The sequence below is a fragment of the Macrobrachium nipponense genome, chromosome 17 (assembly GCF_015104395.2).
Source record: "Macrobrachium nipponense isolate FS-2020 chromosome 17, ASM1510439v2, whole genome shotgun sequence".
NCBI lineage: Eukaryota > Metazoa > Arthropoda > Malacostraca > Decapoda > Palaemonidae > Macrobrachium > Macrobrachium nipponense.
Window position 1 is genome coordinate 87,139,702 of NC_087210.1, and position 24,086 is coordinate 87,163,787.

Below are 24,086 nucleotides of genomic sequence, written 5' to 3' on the forward strand. Positions count from 1 at the left end.
CTGATCGTCTCCCTTAGCCAAAACGATATTGTATTCCTGGACACTTCCTTTTTGTTCCGTCCTGTACTTACGAACAAACTCCTGCAACCAGCCCTGAGGTGCCTTGTCCTTCTTAAGCACTCTCTCATTACTCTGACGGGGCACAGAAGCATCTCATCTCTGTCATTATCTACGAAATCTGCCAGAGAGGGTATGGAAAAGGAGTCGAATCTACCATCCACTATTGATGGGCTTTGAGTTTTGGCCACGAATTCTGGAACAAACTCGAATACCATTGACTTTCAACTTCTCGAGTGCTTTACAATATATGACAGGCCATGTAGTTCCCCCACCCTTTTAGTTGAACCTAGGGCCAATAAGAAGACTGTTTTCAGGGTCAGGCTCCTATCTGTGGACTGCCTTAGTGGTTCGTAGGGGGGTTTTGTCAGACTACTCAGTACCATGGTCAAATCCCAATCTGGGGCTTTTAGCTCCTTTGGCAAACATGACTGCTCAAAGCTCTTCATCAACATGGCCAACTCCCAAGAAGATGAAATGTCCACACCTTCCATGCGTAAGACCGAGGCTAGAGCAGCCCTGTACCACTTCACCGCAGATACAGACATATGCCTTTCTGTCCTGAGATATATCAGAAAGTCTGCCAATTGCTGAATAGTGGTACCGAGTGGAGACAAGTTCCCTCTACGACACCAATCACAGTAAGCTGACCATTTTCCTTGGTATACTGCTGCCGTTGACTTTCTGATATTTCCTGCCATCTGCGCTGCATGGGGGTAACTCTCTCGGCACGTCTATTAGGAGTTCCAAGAGGTCCAAAAACTATTCTGCCTTTGGCCATAAAGTAGCAACCAGAGTCATTCTGAGGTTCTGAGGCCGCATTACCCTGTTCAGATCCTGACGGATTAGACAAAATGGAGGAAATGCGTAAATGTCCAGATTGTCCCATGGGTGTTGTAGCGCATCTTCTGCTACTGCTCATTGTCCCATGGGTATTGTAGCGCATCTTCTGCTACTGCCGCTACGTCTGGGACTACCGAACAATACACTTCCAACTTTTTGTTGTACCTGGTTGCGAATAGGTCTATGATCGGCCTTTCCCACAACCTGAGCATCCTGTCCACTACCTGTTGGTGCAAGGATCACTCCATACCCAGGATCTGATCCCTGCGGCTCAACTTGTCGGCCACTATGTTTCTTTTTCCCGGAATATATCTGGCTCTGATATCTACTAGGTTCTCTACAGCCCACTGATGAAGTTGAACTGTCATCACATGTAACTGTCGAGACACTAGACCTCCTTGTTTGTTTATGTAAGCTACTACTGTGATGTTGTCTGACATCAATACCACTGATTGCCCCTTCACCCTCTCCCTGAATTCCTGTAGTGCTAGAAACGCTGCTTTTAACTCCAGCACATTTATATGGAGTTCTCTGTCCTCGCCACTCCATTTTGCTGAAACCATCAGCTCCTCCATATGGGCTCCCCAACCTTCTAGTGACGCATCTGAGAACAGCAAGAGATCCGGGGAGGGTTGCTGAAGGGGAACAACCACTGTCAGATTGTTGTCCTTCACCCACCACAGCAAGTCTTTCCTCACTTCTGACGACAAGGGAATCTGCTCGTACGGGTGATCTACTATTGGTGACCAACACTCCTTCATCCTCCATTGTAGAGATCGAAGGTGTAACCTCCCTTGTGGTACTAGTTTCTCCAAGGAAGTTAGAACTCCCAGTACTACCTGCCACTGTTTTGCTGGCTGTGTTTGTTTTTCCAGAAAGGCATTCACCACTTGTTTGCATTTCTCTACTATCTGGTCTGTCAGAAATACTTTGGCTTTTATTGTGTCTATAATCATTCCCAGATACACCAGCCGTTGACTTGGATCCAACTGCGACTTCTCATGATTTATCACAATACCTAAGCTGTGACAAAACTGTAGAAGGGTCGCCCTGTCCCTGAGTAATTTCTCTCTGGACTTTGCTATCACCAGCCAATCGTCTAGATATCTTAATAGCCTGATCCCCTGAGTATGCGCCCATGTCGACACGAGAGCGAACACTCTTGTAAAAACTTGAGGAGATGTTGTCAATCCAAAGCACAGAACTTTGAACTCAAAAACTTTCTCTGCAAGACTGAAGCAGAGAAATTTCCTGGAAGACTGATGGACTGGGACCTGAAAATATGCGTCCTTCAAGTCGATTGTCAGCATAAAGTCCTTGATCCTGACTGCTTGTAGAACCGTCTTTGGAGTTTCCATTTTGAATCTGGTTTTTCTTATAAACAGATTCAATGCTGACAAGTCTATTGCTGTCCTCCAGTACAAGGAAAATCCTGCTGTAAAACCCCTTTGATGGAATGGATACTTGTTCCACAGCCCCTTTTTCCATCATCTTCTTCACTTCCTCTTGCAGACTAAAAGCTTCTGAGGTTCTTGAGCATAAGTGAGGTGAGGTAATGGCTGTTCTGTCAGGGGTGGGGATACTTCGAACGGAATCAAATACCCGACCCTGAGAACATCCACCACCCACTGCTCTGGTCCCAGTTCCTGCCACACCTTCCAGTGATTCGCCAGGCAACCCTCCACTGGTGTGGCTGAGTGAGTGATGAGAGGCGCCCATCCTATCGCCTTGAGCCTCTCCCTCTTTCCCTAATCCCCCTTCCTCTGTTATTTCTATTGTGAAAGGGCCGATGAGCTAACTTCTTTGGGGAAGAGGGTCTTGATGCTCTATTAGGGATGCTATTCCTCACTGGCTTCTTTCAAGGTATTTGCTGCTGCCTTACCTCCATAGGGTTAGCTTGACTGTTAGATGTTTTTCTAACCGCCTGCTGTACCAATCTATCGTTAGTGTCCATCCTTCTTCTATCTACAGCCTCTTCTAGAATGGCTTCTGGCAACAGCAATTGTGACTCTAAGATATTCCCATTCCTCATTGCTAGCAGGGAATCCAAATCAATAGTGCGGCTTAGCCTAGCCAAAGCTGCATCCCTCCTCATTAACAGGATATTTACCCAAACATTGTCAAGTACGCAATTGCTGTGGCACCTGATTGCAGTAATCTAAAGAACATTGATTCATCCACTACTTTTCTCGTGACTTCTGAGGATGCAATCTTCGCCACTGCTGTTGACCAAAGATCCAACCAAGAAGCAGTCTGAAAGACAGATGAAGTTGTTGCTTCTAACGTAGCAGCCTCTAGGCAAGTCATCGAAGGGCATTCCATTTTTACTTGATCTAAGGTTAATCCAGGTCTTAACCTTACCACATTTGGCTTAATTTGTATAGATAGCAAAGGAACCGTCGATGTTGTATAATATTTCCTATGTTTCATCATTGGAGGAGGGATAAACTTAAGCGATCTATTTGATCTTAAGGAATTATCCCTTCCCGCAATCCGTGCATTTACGTGCTGTAAAACTGACTCCACATGACTTGAACAAGGCAATTCATACGAAACCTTGGTATCCTTTTTCACCCCAAACGCCATGTCAATCCCCAGAAGAAGCATACTGGCAAGTGTTTCTATTCTCCCGGAAAGGTTATTGAATTGACGAATCAAATCAATCACCTCAGCATACGAAGCCAGAAACTTGGTTTTCTCCTTCCTCCGGTTCTAGCGTACTGTGCTCAGGCACAGGAGACGCTATCTCACTCCTATCCCCTGACAAACGTCGGGGTGTTTCATGGCCGCCTGCCCCTACGGCCGCGGTCCCTTTGATCTCTGCTGACTGCCGACGGCTCGATCCCGAACCGTCAGCAGGAGAACAAGACCGCCTCACTTCTTCTCTGCTCACGGATCTAGAGCGAGAATCTCGCCTATACCTACAAGATGAACGCTCTCTCGAAACCGAGTTCACTTCTTTTCCATGACGATTGATATCGTCTCCAACAACCGTCGGAGAATTCGACCTTGATCCTTCATCTAGGCGGACAACTCCTTCCACCAACGTATCAGACGAGGTTGCCAACTCACTATTCTTTGTTCTTTTAATAGGAGCCTTTTCATCTTTTCTCCATATTTTAAACGGTCTTACAGGCAAAACCGGTATCTGTGCTCTATCCTCTGCTGCACATTTCGCCGCCAACGTCGATTTCGCCAACGACATTGTAGTCTTCCTTAGACTCTTTGTATTCTCTACTGGCAACTCCGTGTCGGCCGCTAGCCCAGCGACCATCGACTCACTCGCTCGTTCGGACTCTTGTAAACGGCTTCATCCGCTAGCTTTGAGCTTACCAGCCACTGACTTCTTGGCTTTCTTGCTGACTGGGATGTGACAGTCCTGGCCCGAAGATGAAAAGAATTCAATCTTCTCCTCTTGGCCCAAGGATCAGTCACGAAATCCTGTATCCTCCAATGCTTGACTGGTATACGCCGTGACGTCATCCAACTTAGTGATGACGCACAGCTAGAGGAAGAAGACGAAGAAGAAGACGAACTACTCCTTTTCTTTTTGTCTTTCTTATTAATTTTCTTCTCTAGATCCTGTAATTTCTTCATTACAGTGTGTACTACCAAGTCAGAGAGCGTATTTGGGTCTGGATGCAGCGAAGTAGACTGAGAAGCAGTAGGCTGTGACGTCATTGCGTCTGCCATGTCGGTGTGTGACGTTGGTTGTGACGTCACCAATCTTGTAGAGAGAGACTGTGCGGCTGCTGCTGGCATCGCTGGGTTTGCAGCAAAACTACCTCCCACATTCTGCATCGTCGTAAACATTGCAGTTGTCGGCTTAGCTGCGGAATTATTTCCCATAAAGGACAATCCAGGGGGATGAGGAATATTCAGCGCTGCCAGAATCTGTTGGAATCGTGACGCCATATAATGCGACAGCAAACCTTCCAAGGTTGGTACACCTGGTAGGCCTAGCGCCGCCCACGTACCTTCCATCCTGTTCGCATCGGGAGCCGGCACCTGGAACAAAGATGGCGATGCTCCCCCCCTCCCTGCTGGGAACAACGGAGCATAAATACTATGCATAAAATTACCCAAAACTCCTCCTGGAGTTGAGTTTCCGATAATGAACCGCTAGGAGAAACCGGAGAGGTATGGGATAAATCAAAGGCAGGTGGCAAAACATATGGAGCAGTCTGGTGTATTGCCGATACAAAAAAAGCTGGCAACGCTTGGTCATCCAAAGATGGTGTTGACTCCTTTCTTTTGCAATGGCCTTTCTCATAAAACTTCCTCCACTGTCCCACTGACCAACCGCGACAAACAGAAAAAGGATTAGTAATTCTACATACATTTTCTCTGCACCTACTACACGTTGGATGAGGATCCGTCGACACCGAAGTTAGGAATCTTGAACACTGAAAACCACTGACTCCAGGGCATTTCCTTTGTCTTGTCTTCGAAACAGAAGATCCCGATGGTGACGCAAAAAAACTCCATCTCACCACTTACACACACTTACAGCTCACACCCACACTGAGCACTCAGAGAAAGAGAATTAATAAGAAAAATGAAAGTGAAATGGATAAAAACAGGCAAACTAAAACTGGCTTCAAACAGATAAGACAGCAAACACGTCCTATCTGAAAGGCAGTAGAAAGATAACTGGTGGGTCACAAGACGCCGAGAGCATTTTGGGTAATACATGCCCCGTGACCTGGTAGATGCCAATAGTCCCTGGACAGCACAAGTTTAATTTTAATTCTACCGGTTTTCAGCTTGGCACTAGTAAATCCTAATGTTAAGACCGAAGGTTTGTTTCGTATATGAACAAATACAACCGTAAGCTAAACCTCTTACATTCTAGTAATATTCAATCATTTACCTTCATTTTGCAACAAATTGGAAGTCTCTAGCGCAATATTTTGATTTATGAAGATTTTTTGAAAAACACTTTTTCCTTACGTCTGCGCGCGGTAACTGCCGAAAATCTCAGAAATTCTTTCGTCAGTTTGTCGTAAGGTTTGCACAGTTTTATATTAGCCGTTACATAAAGTTTTATATATGATAATGTGCGCAATTTCATGTAGAATACAAAAAAATAAGTCATGGTTGTAGCTTTCATCAGTTTTGAAATATTTTCATATAAATCACGGTAAATAGAAAAAATTTGACCTTCAGTCAACTTTAACTCGACCATAATGGTCGAAAACTGCAATCGTAAGCTAAAACACTTATGGTCTAGTAATATTCAATCAATTACCTTCATTTTGCAACAAACGGGAAATCTCTAGCCCAATATTTTGATTTATGGTGAATTTTTTTAAACAACTTTTTTTACGTCCACGCGTTACGAATTCATGCATCATTTTGTGATAATATTTTCTCTGTGTTGCTTTGATCGTTTTACAATTTGTTAAATACCAAAATTATTGCAATTTAGTGTACAACGACAAAAAAATTAACTCATTAGCTTTAACTGTTTTGCTCACAGTGCGATTTGTATACAATTATATATGAACTTTTTTTTCGGTTATATATTCCAATATCTATATATGATAATATTTTTTTTCATTTCTGATGGTTGCATACTAAACTTCAGGCAATGATAAAAAAAAGGAGCCAAAAATGAACTCTTAATCTTAAAAACTAAGCGTGCTATGATTTTTGGAAAAAAAACCTTTTTTCCGCTTCGGCACTAGCTCCCATACACCGCCAGCATACGAGACACTTTGGTAAATAGCGGCTCGGCATTTAAGGGTTAATTTCACCAACAAGCTTTGACAAGGCAACAGCTAAAAGGAAACCAGTTTTAATGTTCAAATAGAGTTAAGAAGATTCAAGGAGAGATTAGGGGGCCATGCATGCCAGAGTCATCAAGACCAAAGTGAAATCCCATCTAGCAGCTTCACATTGATCATTGAAACAGACTAATCAAAATGCCTTGCCAGATCCAAAATGTTAATAGTGGCCCTCAAATACAGACAATGAATGAAGATGCAAGAAAGATCTTCTCTGTATGAACTAATCAGATATGTACAGATAATTTCATCTGTATACTACTGATAGATTATAAATCGACAGTTATTGGAATAGAAAAATTTAATGGAATATTCCTTGCTCCATATCTAACAGCTTGGACTACTTCTCCTATTATAGGTCAGCTGAAGTACTGCATGGTATTACAATTGCAATTGCTGGGTTGTCTGAAATGTCTTTGCTGGATAACCTTCTTGCACAAGTTGTTGTTACTTCATTCTATGGAATAACGAGAAACTGCTCGGCCAAAACACCTCCATACAGATTCCAAGAGTGAAAAAATTTGAGATGGCTGACAATAGTGATCAGTTCCCATTCTCTTTCACACTTCACAACAAGAAAGAGACAACTTAAGAATTCCAGAAACTCCAGCAAATATTACTGTGCAAACAATGAGCCTTGATCAGGGACAAGGCCAGGGAAAAAAAATCTAAAATTGAGAAACTGCAAGAGAGGAAAAGTAGAGTAAATGAATAAACTCTGGAAACTATAACAAAAGTTACATCATAGAGGAACTGCAAAAATGAAACAGAAGAGGTGTAGGCTAATCACAAAATAGAAGCAGAGGAGTTGTAAACTAATCAAAGTACCAACAAAGAAATGCAGTGGTTGCTGGCCAAAAGGTAACACTCAGAACACAAAATCACAAAATATTTTCAAAACGGCACAACTACGACAATAAAATGGAAATGCACTAAAAATTAAACCCAGTTAATGGCATATGAATAATGTGGTATAAATACAGATGAATCCTGGAGAGGATCGCACTGCATCTACAGACCATTAAGGCTTACAGAAGAATGAATTTTAGTGGTGTATCTGCAAGGGTGTAACTTTTCTCTATAATGCTTTGCTTCATGTACTAGAATGCATTCTACATAGTTTACGGCTATGATTTGTGTTTGCATTATCAAATGATAATACAGATATTGCCCCTACTCACTGTTCTAAGGTATAATTAAAGATTACTAATTTCTACTTACTTGCCCATGATTTTCAGGTGACTGTAAGGCCTTGCGTGCTGTTTTTCCTCCAATCCTCACTACTGTTCTTGTCCAATACTAATGAACTTCAAATGGTAACTTTTTAAGCACTGTGTTTTGACTTTTTAAATGACATGCCAAGGAACTTCACATTAAAAGGGGAATTTTTTCATGGAGCCCAGAACTAGATTACAGAGGTGATACCACCAATATTTTTTTGTGTCTTTCGCAGTTTTATGTAATGTGTAATGTCAATAATTCTATTAACAATATGTTCTATTTACAGCAGAATCATAAATCTGAACAACAGTTGTGGGCACAAATATTTGCCTAGGGTAAAAATTGATCTTACCCTTCTGCTGACTGGGATCTTGGGGGAAGGCTTCGTCTTGGAGTTGGTAGTGTTATGCTTCGGTGGTAATGAGGTGGGCGTTCCAAAGTCCCCTCTCCAGAATCATCCAACCCTGATGGATCTTCCATGTTGAATGCCTGCTCTATTTCAGGCTTCTTGTCCCACACCTCTTTGAAGAAGGGGGTATAAAATGCAGCTGTTGATGAAAGGAAAAATTTAATTAGCAACAAACTATGACATCCCTTTTAAATGAGGAAGACATTTTAAAGTTAGGATAACTTTTTTTTTAATCAAGTGCGCACATAATTACAGCTTACATATTATTAATGCTTGAGCAAATAATAAGATGTTTTCAAAAAGTTAGTGACTGTGTTAACTTAGCTTAACAGATAACACACTACATATTGACATACAAGACATTAGGTGCACTGCATATTTAGACTTGTTATAAGAAATTTATATTACTCTAATACATTACTTATGTCAAGTTTGATTTTAAAATATTTCTGCTTACCTCTGTCTGTCATCTGTTAAAATACATAAGTACTAGCACCAACTGTCATTTTACATGTCAAAAATGTAATGTAAATCTGCTCATCAATCAATGACATAATCAAGTTTCAAAGAACTCACCATTAACCTATGAGAAAATGAGCCTTATTCTTGAATTTAGAGTAGCCTACAACTGTGTCTGGGAGTTTGCTTTACGCTCCCATATTAAATTTCTTTTAAATTTTGTGTAATCCACGAAATTTAAAAGAACATTTCAAAAGTTTTTGTAGCTAGCATCTTCAATAATGATCATAACCAATTAAGCCTATGCTTATCTGACACAGCTTCAACAAATCTTCACGATTTTTTTACTGTCTGTACATGGATTCTTATCTAGCTACAGATATCTTTTTCTTATATTCAAAAGCCTTAAACTGAAACTCTCATATTCATAGACCTTTTACTTTAACCTCAATACATTCAATTGCAACTCTTACCCAAAGAAGCATACAAAAGTACACAAGCACATATGGGCATATAAATGAAATCATAAAGACTAAAATCAAATGTTTATTATATTTTTTATGTGTTAATTTCTTTCTTTTTCAGTAAACCACAAAACTGCAATATATTTACTCTATTATTAATACATATTATTGTACAGTATAAAATACGAAAAAATACGAAAATGGCGAAACATCATTATGATTTTTTTCTTGGACCTGACTTTAATTATCAATTATCTATGAACAGACACTTTTTTGGAGATATGAGTTGAATCACTGTGTACTGCCAAACAGATCATATCATAAAACTACCTGATTTCAAAATGCTTAGGGTTTTATTACTTTTTGCATATGACATCATCACTGGATCACATTATGTCATCAGAATCTCAAGTGACTGATACTGCAGTTTAGTACAAAAAGAATATATTTTTAAAATACTCCAATACTCCATGAGACCATGTTGTATCACCAGCAACTCCCAAATACATGGTATGAAAACTTTTGCAGCAATGACATTCTCAAGGATATCTTGAACATGCAGGGTCCAATTTAAGTCAAGAGTATCTATTCATAAGATAACTTTTTTTTTCACTGAATTCTGTTTAGTCATATATACATATATACTGTATGTCCATACAATATGACTGAACTTACACTTTGCATATCATGCAGTTTTTTATTCTTTTCATATCCATACGTATTGGGCTATTATGAAAAAAAGGACAAAATCGCAAGTGTTAAGTACACATTATTGTATTATTGTACTGGCTCACTGTATCAACAATGAACATGCTTTGGCAGAGGCATACATAAATGTATATAAGTAAAACTTACATTTTTGCTGGCAGGTGGCAGTGGAGGTCATGAAATGCGCTTGTAGTCTGTCTGCAATGGCATTACCCTCAGTTATGAGTTGCTGAGAGATGTCAGAACCAAAAAATGCAGAAGCACTACTAGTTTCAGTTACTGCCAAAATCTGTGAAAAAAGACAATATACCATACATACATATATATATATGATGTCAATGAGTTCGTTTCATGCATGCACTATAGTGAAGAACTAATATTTTCTAAGTTCTTATAGAGTACAAAAATAAAGTCAATAATATTTCTTTATGTTTGGTTGTTCCTTAATACACTAAATGTGGTTCTGTATGCTTATGAAATAATTTCTTAATACTCAGATTACAAAAATAAAATCAACATTTCTTTATGCTTAGTGTCCCCATAAAAAATGAATGATCTTACCTGTATAGGAAGATTGGGAATGTTAGCAGAAAAAGCCCTGAGTGTGGCCAAGGAAGCCTTGCGCTTTGTGGAGTACACCAATATGAACCCATGCACCAAGTCTTCTCGAAAGGCATTGGCACCATGGTAAGATGATACGATAACCTCCACACGACGTTTGCAGTCATCTGAAATGTATTGGATAAAGTTTATCAAGAGTTCTGCAGTGTTAACACAATGTCATTCTGAAAAACATTTCTCATGTACAATATGCATTAAAAAGATTTTTACATTTTCAAAATAACCACCAATTACTAGCTAAAATATATAATGCAATTTAATCATTTATATTACAGGTTTTCATAAAAAAAAAAAATTTAAAAAGGCAGACCCTAAAATGTATCATGTCCTTTATACTACGGGGCAACACCAGTATAAAAGTCTAAATTTAAGTAAACAAGTGTGAGTTAAATATAAATATTTAACCTTTTCCCCAACAGGGAATAGGAAAGGGTGATGAAGAACCAAAGACAACTTTCCCTTTCTGAACAATCACCAAGGTAGTTACTGTTTCACTTCCTGTCTGAAAACTTCATTTCCAATATAGCCTCAGACTACAAAGAACACCTCCTAAACTCCTAATCTCTAGCACACTTATACCCCTACAATGACAACCAAGGGAATCAATGCAGCCCTTCAACTGGTACAGGTTGTCACTACTAGAAGAGCAAATCCATATTCTACCGATGCAGGGTAGCTGTCAGTTTCAGCTACTCCACACCCAAAAAAAATCAATTAACAGTATAACACTTTCTACTGTGTGTTGACTGCTGAAAGAGAATAACCTGTGCTTCAGAGAGTCTAAAGAAATATGACAAATTTTTAATCAATTTGCATTTTTCATAACTAACAAACCTGAGGTCTAAACAATAGGATCAATCCTAGCACCAGCTGGAAAACTGGTTACGATCATGGTTTGTATAGCAAGGAATGTGTGAGATCTAGTAACTCCTACGCGTATGAGGTGATAGCTGGTCAGAGACCGCACACAGCACTCCATGATGCGTTAGTCTTTTCTTTACTGCCTCCGAGAGTAGATGCTTACACTTTTGTTCTCCTTCCAAGCTGGTTGATTTGTGCTCGTGTTTCCTTTCATTTCCAGTGTGTTTGTTCTGTGAGTGTGTCTGTTTCATAATGGATTCCTCCATGTCTTCACGGCCTCATCAACGCATGTGCCCTAGTATTCAGGGATTCCCATGCTCTGGGTTTTTAGTGTCTACGAACACTGATCCTCATGACATGCAGTAGGTGCCGAGCTAATTATTGTCATTCCTAGCCTAAGTAGCAGTGAAGGGTGTTTTACAAAAAGAGGGAACATCGCATAGTGTCTACTTATCCTATTCTATACCCTAATGCTTTCAAAAACAATGCATAAAAGCACTGCATTTGGCATAAAAAATGTGAAAACAGGTAATATATGAAAAAGGTGAACACAATTGCAACAATATAATGTATCCAGTCATTAGCATAGTAGAACAATAATATGAATTATAGTCATGTAATGAGTACAGAGTTCCCCCTAGCACAAGGATACTCAAGTATACATAATTATTTAACCTGCCAGTTTTTGCAAAAGAATATATCTCTTGGCAAACATGTCACAGTATAACTGATAATGCTTACAGCAATGAGGATACACCTTGTTATTATTTTTATAAAAGCTATTTGTACCATATCACTGATAATACACTATATGAACTCACCTAGGAATGTTTGTAAGGAGATGGATTGTTCTCCTGTCACCATACACAACTGGTGACTAAGTAAAGGACTAAGTACATTTTCCACTGAATACGGATCTCCACATAACATACACATGATTATTCTGAAATGGAAGATTTTACGATGTATAAGTATCAAAAGCTAAAATAAAAGTACCCTAATTAATTATATTCAAGGCAATACAAAATCACTAAACGTCACAATATTGTTCCTACATACCAATTAGAGTTTGGCATTAGTGAAATATGTAAAAAAAAAATAAATAAATAAATACATAATCCCTTTGGGAAGTTAATTTTTCAAATCTTCAAGACCCTAAATCACAAAAGACAAGTATTTATCCAGCACTTACCTTATATCTGGCTGAGAGTCTCTGGGCGGTACTGACGAATTATAGATGTTAAGAGACAGGTTTCGATGCTGAATGCTTGTGATGAGTGACCTCAAAGCCTTTGTCACAAGATTAGCATCAAATCTACGGCCTTCGCCACCACCCACACTTGGCCCGACATCCACGAAGGTGCACTGCAAGCTGCCAGGGGGACTGTGTTTTAGGATAACATTAGGATTAGCTTGTGAAGCTTATATATTTCATACTCTTACTGTGATACTTAGATGCAACATGACATTCAGCATACATGACAAGCACAAAACAAAAAAGATCATTTTCAAACTAACAGTAAAACAGCACGACAGCATATCATAGTACCTGTACATGTAGTGTACACAAAAATTTCCACAAAATAAAAAAAATATGCACGCTTACATTGGAGCTGTTAACTTGGCAAAACCTGAACAGCTACGGTGCACAAGCAAAGCACTGTCTTAACTTAATAACACAAGCATGAGCTTTTGAAAAGCATCCTTACCTCTCAGCCAGATTTGCCCCTTCATCATGTAACTGTTGTGCAGCATTATGGTCTAAATCAGGGTCAGGGGCAAATAGGACGGTGATTGGAGGCGTTGGGGTGGATTCCTCTCTTTCTAATTGGGTTAGTAAGGATTTTTCTAAAGATTCTCTAACATACTCTAACGATGCTTCATTACTATATGCACAAATAACACCTGCAAAAAATAAAAATGAAAGATCACTAAAAATTACATACATTTATTTACATTACATTTACCTGCAACTAAAGTATATTTGAACATTAATTCCTATACCTCAAACTACATGGTCTCTACACAGCTAAAACCAAAGGTTTGGTTAAACAACCAGATGATAACCACCACAAAAATATTAAGTTAAAAATAACAATTTGTCGAAAATTGTATTTTTCTTAACTATACAAACCTGAGGTCCTTTAACAATAGGAAGGTAACTTGCGGCAGCTGGAACCGGTCGTAAGCTTTAAACAAGGGAGTTCGGTAGTTACCTGCTTGTCCGACAGTCAGCGCACCGCACGACTGGGAGGTGAAGAATCACTTTGCTTTAGGCCCAGGAAAAACAGAGTGAGGGGTGGCATGAGGTGGGACTATGTGTAAAGGACCTCAGGTTTGTATAGTTAGGAAAAGTACAATTTTTGACAAATTGTTATTTGTTCTGATACGCAATACAAACCATCGGTCCTTTAACAATAGGAAGACTCACCATCGGTCCTTTTAACAATAGGAAGACTCACCTCTTGGTGGGTGGAATCTGAGTCAATGAACAGACTGGTGTTCATCCAACCTTGGTTCCCTCCCTGGTCGTAAGAGCAGAGGGAGGGATCCTAGCCTCTGCCCAATGATTAGGGTATGTACCGCAGGATCAATGGTCAGACCTCTGGACCCAAGTAATAAGAGGGAGGCCAGCGTACCTCTTAAAACTAGCAAGCACGAACTTGTTCCTATTGCAAAAGGCAATATGAAGTCATGGGTTTGTCTCTTGTTGGCTTCCACTCCCCCCCCCTTTGTTGGGGAAAGTGGTGAATAATCGCTCCTATCCCTAATGCAAGGGATAGGATGGAGCTCGGTCGAGTAGCTTACCTGCATTGGTCTCCTGTTCCAGCGTAGTGACGACCGCGTCCCTCTGCCCACGGGGAGGGGGGGGGAGAAAAAGATGAGGAAGAGAACCCAGTCACACTCTCATTCACTCATCCATTCATGCAGTCACACAAGGATGCGATGCTGTTCTGTCCCCTCGGGTGCTGGGTAAGCTACACAACGTGTTGAGCAGCCACTACAGGTCCCAAGGAAAAAGTGTTCAAGGACTTGTGGGATATATCCCGAAGGTAGAAGGAGGTGAAGGTGGTCTGATTGGTGCTGACCCCCACGTTCAGGACCTGGGCCACGGAGAAGTTCTTGCGGAACGCAAGGGAAGGCCCAATGCCTCTGACTTCGCGGGCTCTCAGACGAAGGGTACGGATGTCGTCACTACCATCAGCTTCGTACGCCCTCCTGATCACCTCACGCAGCCAGAAAGAAAGTGTTTTCTTGGATACTTCTTTCTTGGTCACCCCGGTGCTAACGAAGAGGCGTCGACACTCAGGCCTGAGGTGCCAGGTTCTCTTCAGATAGCGCCGTAGCGCCCTCACAGGACAAAGCAGCATCTTATCCGCATCGTTGTCGGTGAAGTCAAATAGGGAGGGGATTGTGAATGACTCGAACCAGTCGTCAGGGACCGAAGGATTCTGAGTCTTCGCTACGAAGTTCGGGATGAAATCAAGCGTCACAGATCCCCATCCCCTGGTATGCTTGATGTCGAAGGAAAGACCATGGCAGGGCCAGCAAGAAGAGGGTCTTGAGGGTCAGATCCCTGTCTGACAACTCTTGGAGTGGCTCGAAGGGCCTTTGAGTCAGACTCCTAAGGACGAGAGTCAAATCCCACCCCGGGGGCCTGAGTTCCCTGGGTGGGCAAGACCTCTCGAAGCTCCTCATGAAAAGGAAGGTCTCGAACGAGTTCGAGATATCCACTCCCCTCTGAGTTTCAGGACATGGGCCAAGGCAGCCTTGTATCCTTTGACTGTGGGGACGGAGAGGAGCTTCTCTCAGCGAAGAAAAACGAGGAAATCCGCTACCTGCTGAAGAGTGGCTCTGAGAGGAGATAAACCCTGTCTACGACACCAACCACAGAAGACGGCCCACTTTCCCTGGTACACAGCTGCAGAAGACTGTCTGATATACCCAGCCATCTCTGTTGCTGCTCGGCGAGAAAAGCCTCTCGCTCACAAGAGGTGGTGGATAACAGCCAGCCGTGAAGACGAAGGGACTGGACTGACTGGTGGTACCGTTCCACGTGTGGCTGGCAGAGAAGGTTGTGCCAACGGGGAATCTCTCTTGGTGCTTCTGCAAGCAGAGCCAGCAGGTCCGGATACCAAGGAGCCACCAGGATCATCCTGAGATTCAGGGTGACCAGCGCTCTGCTGATCACCTTGCAAATCAGACAGAACGGGGGAAAGGCGTAGACGAAGAGGTTGTCCCACGGGTGTTGAAGAGCGTCCTCTGCAGCTGCCCGTGGGTCTGGCACAGCCGAGTAGAAAACCTGAAGTTTCCTGTTGTGCCGGGTGGTGAACAGATCTACGACTGGACGCCCCCACAAGTTGAAGAGCCTTTCCACCACGTCTGGGGACCATTCGGTTCCCATCACCTGATCCTGACGGCTGAGCTTGTCTGCTACTACATTCCTCTTGCCTGGAATGTAGCGAGCTGACACTTCTTCTGAGTGAGCCACGGCCCACTCGTGCACCTGCAACATTAACTGGTGCAACGGGAGGGACACTAGGCCCCCGTTTGTTGACGTATGCCACTACTGTGGTGTTGTCGCACATCAACACCACTGAGTGTCCCATCAGACGGTCCTGGAACTCTTGGAGAGCGAGAAATGCTGCCTTGAGCTCCAGTACATTAATGTGAAGGTGCTTGTCGTGATGATCCCACACTCCTCCAGTTAGCAACTCCTCCAGTTAGCAACTCCTCCAGGTGTGCGCCCCATCCCACGGTCGACACGTCTAAAAACAGCAACATCTCTGGGGGGGGAGTGTGGAGAGGCACTCCTCTTAAGAGGTTCCTGTCATCCAGCCACCAGGCTAGGTCCTGCCTCACCTCCTCCGTGAGGGACACGGGGAAGTACGGTGGGTCTCTTGCCTGTGACCAACTCTCCTTTAGTCTCCAATGGAGAGACCACAGGTGATGACGCCCGTGAGGGACTAACTTCTCGAGTGACGACAGGTGGCCGATCACGACCTGCCACTGCTGAGCTGGCTGTTCCTGCCGAGACAAGAACTGGTTGGCTGCCTCCCTGAATCTGCTGATCCACGAGTCTACGGGGAAGACTCGCCCTGCTACCGTATCGATCAGCATACCCAGGTACTTCATCCTCTGCTTGGGCTCGAGATCTGACTTCTCGAAGTTTACCACGATCCCCAGATTGCGGCAGAACTCGAGGAGTTGATCCCTGTCCCGTAGCAACTGCGAGCGGGAACTCGCCAGGACTAACCAGTCATCGAGATACCTCAGAAGACGTATCCCTGACGAGTGGGCCCAAGCAGACACCAGAGTGAACACTCGCATGAACACCTGTGGGGCGGTTGAGAGACAGAAGCAAAGTGCCCTGAATTGGTACACTGTCCCGTCGAGGATGAAGTGGAGGTACTTCCTGGAGGATTGATGAACGGGTATCTGGAAATACACGTCCTTCAAGTCCACCGAAAGCATGAAGTCGTTCTCCCAGATGGAGTCGAGCACGGAGCGTGCCATCTCCATCGTGAACCGAGACTGGCGAACAAATCGGTTCAGGGGAGAGAGATCTATCACCGGGCGCCAGCCCCCCGAAGACTTCTCCACCAGGAAAAGACGGCTGTAGAAGACCGATGAACAATCCCTGACGATCTCTACAGCTCCTTTGCTCAGCATGGCTTGAACTTCCTGCCAAAGTGCTACGTCCTTGGATGATCCAGAAACGTAAGTCTGAAGGTGGACCGGGTTGGAGGTGAGGGGTGGCTGAGACTCGAAGGGTAGTAGATACCCCTCCCGAAGGACGTCTACTATCCAGGTCTCCGCTCCATAGCGCTGCCATGTTGCTCAATGGCTCACCAGGCACCCCCCCACTTCCGGCAGCAGGTGAGAGGGAACGCCGTCCCTAGCGTTTCCCACCTCTCTTCGACTTCTTCCCAGCTCCCCCTCGTGAGAAGGAGGGCTGGGAGGAGGGCTGGTGAACAGTCGCTCCTTAAAGAAGTCGAAGGCAGAGTCTTTCCTCTGGGCTTCGACGATGCGATCCTCTTGGCCGCAGTAGCTCGAGGCTGCCCAGACGCCTTCGAGACTGCCTGGTGGACTAAACGGTCACTGTCATCTGTGTGCCGTTGTTCCACCGCAGCGTCCACCATCTCTCCTGGGAAGAGAGAGGAGGAACTCCGCACCAGTCTGTTGCGAAGACCCAGAGCCGCCTCACACCCAGCCGCCCTGGTCACTCGGGTGAGGACTGCGTCCCCACGCCGAAGTACCAGGTTAGCCCACAGGTTTGCTGTCTGGTGGGCTACGTAGGAGATAGCTCTACCTCCAGAAAGCCGGGTCACCTTCAGGAGTGATGTTCCCCAAGGTGGCCGCGACCTTAGACACTGTGAGGGACCACAGTTCTAGCCAGGACACTGCTTGGAATGCCACCATGGCGGTTGATTCCAAGGCAAGTACCTATTGCTGTGAGAACCACAGGATCTCTGACAGGAGCTGCTGCAGAGACACCCCTGGAGTTAGCCTAGCTAGCTCCGGGTTCACCTGTTTGGGCGGCATAGGGTCCTCTGATGGCACGTAAAATCTTCTCTGTCGCAGTAGAGGCAGGGGAAGTAGCTTGGAAGACCTGCCAGACCGTTGCAAACCCTCCTGTCCGGAGACGAGAGCGTCCACCTGGCCCAGCACCGAGGAGTCAGCCAGAGCAGATCGCGGCAGACCCACCGTCGTCTTGGGTTTCTTCTTAGGACCCCAGAATGACTCGAGCCTGGACGTAGGCTCAGAGGGTGGAAGCAGTGATTGGACGTAGGCTCAGAGGGTGGAAGCAATGATCCTTCCCCGAGGTTGTTGTGCTGACGAATCAGCGCAATAACCTCCGAAAACAACCTCTGGATCTCGGGAGTGACTGCGTCCTGTGGAGTCGGACCGTCAAGTCCCTCCAGCAAGAGCGCCTCCCGAGACCCTCCTCCTTCAGGAGGAGGAACCGCAACAGACTCCTCCTGGTCTCCTCCGGCCACTTGCGCATACGATCTGGTCAGTCCTAAGACCGTGCCAGGCTCGTAGGGTGTCGTGGTGGGACCGTAAGGAGCGCGCTCCCCACGATCACTCCAGTTCGCCTTGCTCTTCCCGGTGTAACCCGAGGAAGTTGAAGGGATCGGAGAGGAAGACCTGAAGCTCCCCCCTCGCCCACCGGCAGAACCGGTGTGCTTGTAGGGGGCTGCAGGCGATCACCAACCCCCGGTGGCGATCGAGCTGCAGGACTGGTTGCGTGGCTCTCCAGGGGAGAGCAGCTGGACCGAGAACAGCGGCTCCGGTCCCGAGCGTCAGAGGAGCTGCTGCTGGTCCCCCTACCCGCCCTGTCCTGGTGGGAGCGGCAGTCAGGGGACTGGCAGAGTCCGCTGTCGCGGTGGGGGCGGGGCCTTTCCTCATGGCGCGTCATGCCGCTGGCCAGCGACCGAGGGGACCTCTTCCTTGCCTCGGCCCGCGGCCGGTCTGAGACCGTCGCGTCAACCCTGGGTACCAGCAGATCGCTACAAGAGCGATCGCTGGTCTGGCGGGAGTCACCTGAGCAACTCACCTGTCTTCCGCTCCGTGCCTCGGTCCTGGCGCCGAGCGAGCTCGGAAGCCTGAGCCTTGGCTGCACAGTCACCTGCAGGCAACCGCATACCCAGTACCTCTCACGAACGAGAGGCCGAGACGGAACCTGATGTAGCGGCAGAGCACCTAGCACCAGGTGAGGAGATACTGTTGTTAGCCGGTACCCCTCTGGTCCCCGTCTTCTTCCTCCTTGCGGAAGGAGAGACAGGCCCCGCTCCCGAAGTGAGTTGAGCCCTTAGAAGTTCCCGAAGGAGACTTCTTAGGGGGGGAGGAGGCGGCCTTCTTCTTCCTCGGCTGTGAAGCCTTGGAAGTCGAAGGGGAAGAGGTGGCAGCAGACGACAACGAAGACGACGATGAAGACGACGAAGAAGACGACGAAGAAGACGATGAAGACGACGACGACACCTACCTCCTCTTCTTCTTCTTCTGTCGTCAGCTTCCTCAGGACAGTCGGCAGGTCCTCCATCCAGGACGGAGCCAGGGCAGTTGCCAAAGCAACACAGCCCGGCTGCACCTGTCCGGAAGGACCTGTGACTGGAGCAGCAACACCATGGGCAGGAACGACGTTGGCAGGGGTTGGTCTAGGTATGGCAGGCACGGCAGGCACGGCAGGAACGGCAGGTATGGCAGGAGGCGGGGCAGCGGCCAGTGACATCCTGGGTACTGGCGGCAGGTCCAGGGGCAAGCTCTTGGGGCACCAGAAGTTGGGGGCAGAGGCGAGAGCGGCGAACCCGGGCGGCAGTGTCACGACCCTCCTTGGAATACCTGGAAGCGGCACCTGAACAGCAGCTGAAGGTGTTACCATAGTCACATGTTGAGTGTAAACAAGGTGAGGAGGGGCAGCATACCCTGGGGTCGAGACAGTGGTGGTAGTGGTGGTTACCGGACCGTGCGTTACCGGTGCAGAGCCACTCACCAGGTGATGCAACAGCCCCCGAACACTCGGTGTCCCCTGGAGACCCAGCGAGAACCAAACCTGGCCGAGGTCGTCACCCGCGGCAGGCACACCTGAGGAGGCAAAGGTCAGGTTAGTAGGGGGGGTTCCCCCTCGCCCGGGGGGGGGACAAGTCCCACCCCAAGCGAATGGAAGACCCTGAGTACAACTGAATGTCGGGGTATCTTGCCCCCTCCTCTACGCTTGACGGATCGGGCGAAGAGAAGGAGCGAGAAACCCCCCCTTGAAAGGGGACTGACCCATACACGGGAGTTGAGATGGAGGAAAGAAAGAAGACGACATGTCTGTGACCAGGGGAGTAGCCAGAGAACTTTCCGATGACTCCCTGGCAGGGTTACATCGCTTCCTCCTGCCCTCATATCGCGCCCACTACTCCTCCGACCACAAACAACAAATATCACAGACAGGGCTCGATGCGAGAGCATTCGTGCCCCCGAAACCGAGCACATAATTTATGAGGGTCAACCTCAGGAAAGGAGCGGAATGCCCCACACTTATGGCCCTCCACACCAGGGCATAGTCTGTGGCTGATGGGGGGGGTGTGGGGAACTCTCCAGCTCACAAGAATCCATAATAATAACAAAAATACAAAATGCACAAGTACTCACAGTATTTTGACACAAGCATATTAGTATTAGAGAGCAAACCAAAGTTTTGAAGATCCAAAGCATACGACGATAGGCGGGCAGAGAGAAGTCGAGAACACGTCTGTCACCCAGCGCGGCAGAAAGCAAAGTGATTCTTCCCCTCCCAGTCGCGCGGTGTGCTGACTGTCGGACAAGCAGTTAACTACTGAACTCCCTTGTTCGAAGCTTATGACCGGTTCCAGCTGCCGCAAGTTACATTCCTATTGTTAAAGGATCGATGGTTTGTATTGCCTATCGGAACAAAAATTATTTCAAGATGATGATGGACAATTCTGATCATTCTGATCCTGAAGCACTAATGTTCATAGTAAGTTTAACAGCACTAAATCATTGAAACCCACTGCCATAGTCCTAAATTTAACACAGCTTTTTACCATATGGTGCAGGGTGATTTTCCTTGATCTTTTGTGGACCAAAACTACACCTGATATGCAGGCAAATACAATACTTATGCAATCTGGGTTTCTGTTCCAAAAACACAACTGCCTTCAAGACTTTGAAATTAAAAGGTCTTGGTACAATCAATTCCAAGGAGCTTTCACTTTCACAATGATCTTACAGGCTATGAGTTTTTGGTAAAGCAAATACAATAAAAATTTGTTTTCTTAAACCAGATTCTCTATTTATAAATCAGGTTCCAACATTTCAGCTGACTCATTTCTTGCAGCTCATGAATCAATAACAAAGTTAAAGCCAAAGTTTTAGGAGCTTGAGACTTCAGTCAGTCTTCCTATCTTGAACAGTGCCAGCAACTGACTATTTTTCTTTTTTTCTTTTCAAGATGAGCCTAATTGCTCACGATAATTTCCTAGTACATGAAAGGAGTAACTATAAAGTAATGGATAGGTTTGCAAAAAACTTTAGCAAAATAGTTCACATACTCACCATGAGGAACAAAGTCTGGAGTCTTAAAAGAATTCTGCGGTAACGATACGTCTCCATCTATGCTGCGGTAATCTAATGTGAAGATTTGATTTTCTAATTCAAATTCATCATCTTCACATACAGACTGTAAAACCAATGACACACATTTTAAATAAGAGGTCAACGTGAAAAGGATAAAACAAGAGCAAAGGGCCTTGGAGAAAGAGCAGAACACTTACTAAAGCCTTAGCCAGAGGAGTTGAACAAGTAAAGCAGAAGTAAAACTCTTGGAAAAGATAGCAAAATGTAGGTAAAAAAGCAATATGCCACACAGCATGGTAGAAATACAATTTTTATATCAAGTGCATCCATTGCAATATATCTTCAAGAATGTAAAAAAAACATAAGTAGCCACAACAAAAGAAAAGTGCATCAAAATTTTTCTTGTAATCACTTACCCTGACAACATTTTGAAGATCGTCCGCCAATCCTTGGTTTCCTAATAAGACCAAGTTGACCTGAGGATCTGTGCGTCCACCATAATCTAAATTCTTACCACTCCATGTACCTGATCCTGGGCGACTGTTACTTGAACTGAAAGATATTCACGTGTTACATGAGCAATGCAAAACAACATAGGCTAAAAACTTAAAAATAGGTAAACAATTAAGGAAACAATACAATTTGACACATACGTACTCTCTAGTACAATAATGTGCAACAAAATAGCCAGTCATGCCTTTGTATCTCAATCCCAACTTTTACCAGACACAAATTCATACACATCCAGTGACAATGATCTGTGCTGATATCAGGACACAAAATATGCAGTAACTACTGTAGGTAACACTGATCTGTGCTGATATCAAGACTCGAAATATGCTGTAACTATTCCCAATTGGAACTTTGTTCCAAGAAAGATGCAGAATAGTTGTTGGCAAAATAAATATTTTTTTCTACACCATATAACATTCAATGTCACAACTAGATTTACTCAACAGACTATCCCAAAAAAATATACAGGTAGCCCCCGGTTACCATTGGTATCGGTTACAGGCATTTCAGTTTAATGAACCTTGTTCAATATATTCACAACTGGGTTTTACCTTCCGTTGGGTTTACAGCGCCATTGTGTGGTTATCAGTGGCTTAGGCTAAGTGCCGAGACCACTTCATAAAATACAAACATAACGAATATGCATTTTTTCCTTGGCTTTTAAAAAGTTATGCTTTACTTTGCTGTATCCAATAATACTATATTTAGTTTTATATTACTATATAGTATTATAAAATACAATCAAGCCAATCACATTTTGGTTTGGAAAAATCAGCTGAGGGCAGAGGCAAGCTTATTTTGCCGTACTTAGCTAAATTCAGAGTGATTTTCTTTATACTATTTGGCGTAAATTAATTTCTAGAAACTATTCATATGTGACAAGGTTATTTTTTGTTACATGAAATGTTTTCAAGTTGAAATATAACTTATATCAGTCTTGTTGTGAACTAAACTTAGTTACTTTTTTCCTTAGTAGATGGTGCCGTTGTCTGGTTACCAGGGACCCTCTTACAGTACAAACATAATGAATACGTATGCATCTCTTCCTTGGCTCTTTTAAAAAGTTATGCTTTACCTCACTGTATCCAATGATACTGTATGTAGTCCCATATTACTATAGTATTATTAAATACGAACAATATCAATATTTTGGTTTGGAAAAATAAGTTGAGGGCAGAAGCAAGTTTATTTTGTCCTATTTCACTCGATTTGGAGCAATTTTCTTGCTTTTATTTAACTAAATAGATCTCAAGGAACTATTTACATGGGACAAGATTATTTTTTGTTATATAAAGTGCTTTTAACCTGCAATATGACTTAAAGACACCTTGCTGTGAACTGGATTGTTACTTTTTTTGTTTTACAGATGGTGTTGAGAGCATGTATTTTGTGGAAAAAACAGATTCAAATTTGTGGAACTACCATGCAGACCACATTTTCATTAAAGAATTATTACAAAAAACTTTAAACAAATTTTTTTTTTTTTTTTTTTTTTTTTTTTTTTTTTTTTTTTTTTTTTGCCTTTTACTGATTTTTACATTTTTTTTTTACTTTTTTATACTTTACATTTTTTTTTTTTACAAGATTTTAATTTCTTCACCACTTTCAACTTTGTTTTTCGTATCACTTGGATCTTCCTGTTTGCTTACTACTACTAAAGGCCTCTAAATAATAACTATGCAAGGAAGATTGCTTCTGCGTGCTTTGCAAAATGTCCCTGAAACGACTCAAGTAAACATTATCGAACTGCACAAGCATATGACCTGTGTAAGCCTTTTCAGGGTGTCTCTTTTCTACAAATGATTGCACTTTATGAAAAGCAGCTAGAGCATCCTTAATTTCTGCCGTTGTCATAGGGTCCTCCTCCTCCTCCTCGCCGCTGCTAGAGAACTCTTCTCGAATGACGTTATGTTGCATGGCCTCCAACTACTTCAGGTCATCCGTCGTAAGCTCCTCTTGGTGCTCCTCAAGAAGGTCATTGATGTTGTCCTCATTGACAACCAGCCCCATGGACTTGCTGAGTGCAATGATCTTGTCTAGATTTGGTTGCGA

General features: G+C 44.0%; 1 protein-coding gene across 3 annotated transcripts in view; it reads right to left on the reverse strand.

Moving 5' to 3' along the window:
* LOC135196429 (rho GTPase-activating protein 190-like) overlaps positions 1-24,086 on the reverse strand; it is a 334,492-nt gene that overhangs the window by 162,567 nt on the left and 147,839 nt on the right. For all 3 annotated transcript variants that reach the window (XR_010310411.1, XM_064223251.1, XM_064223252.1), the window contains exons 12-19: positions 21,938-22,073; positions 21,501-21,624; positions 13,142-13,337; positions 12,625-12,816; positions 12,254-12,375; positions 10,512-10,678; positions 10,098-10,239; positions 8,263-8,458 (exon numbers count right to left, since the gene is read on the reverse strand). Coding sequence is in view for 2 of the 3 variants with exons in the window: in XM_064223251.1 (XP_064079321.1) it covers positions 8,263-8,458; positions 10,098-10,239; positions 10,512-10,678; positions 12,254-12,375; positions 12,625-12,816; positions 13,142-13,337; positions 21,501-21,624; positions 21,938-22,073 (1,275 nt within the window). In the remaining variant the exon portion in view is untranslated. The remainder of the gene's footprint in view (positions 1-8,262; positions 8,459-10,097; positions 10,240-10,511; positions 10,679-12,253; positions 12,376-12,624; positions 12,817-13,141; positions 13,338-21,500; positions 21,625-21,937; positions 22,074-24,086) is intronic.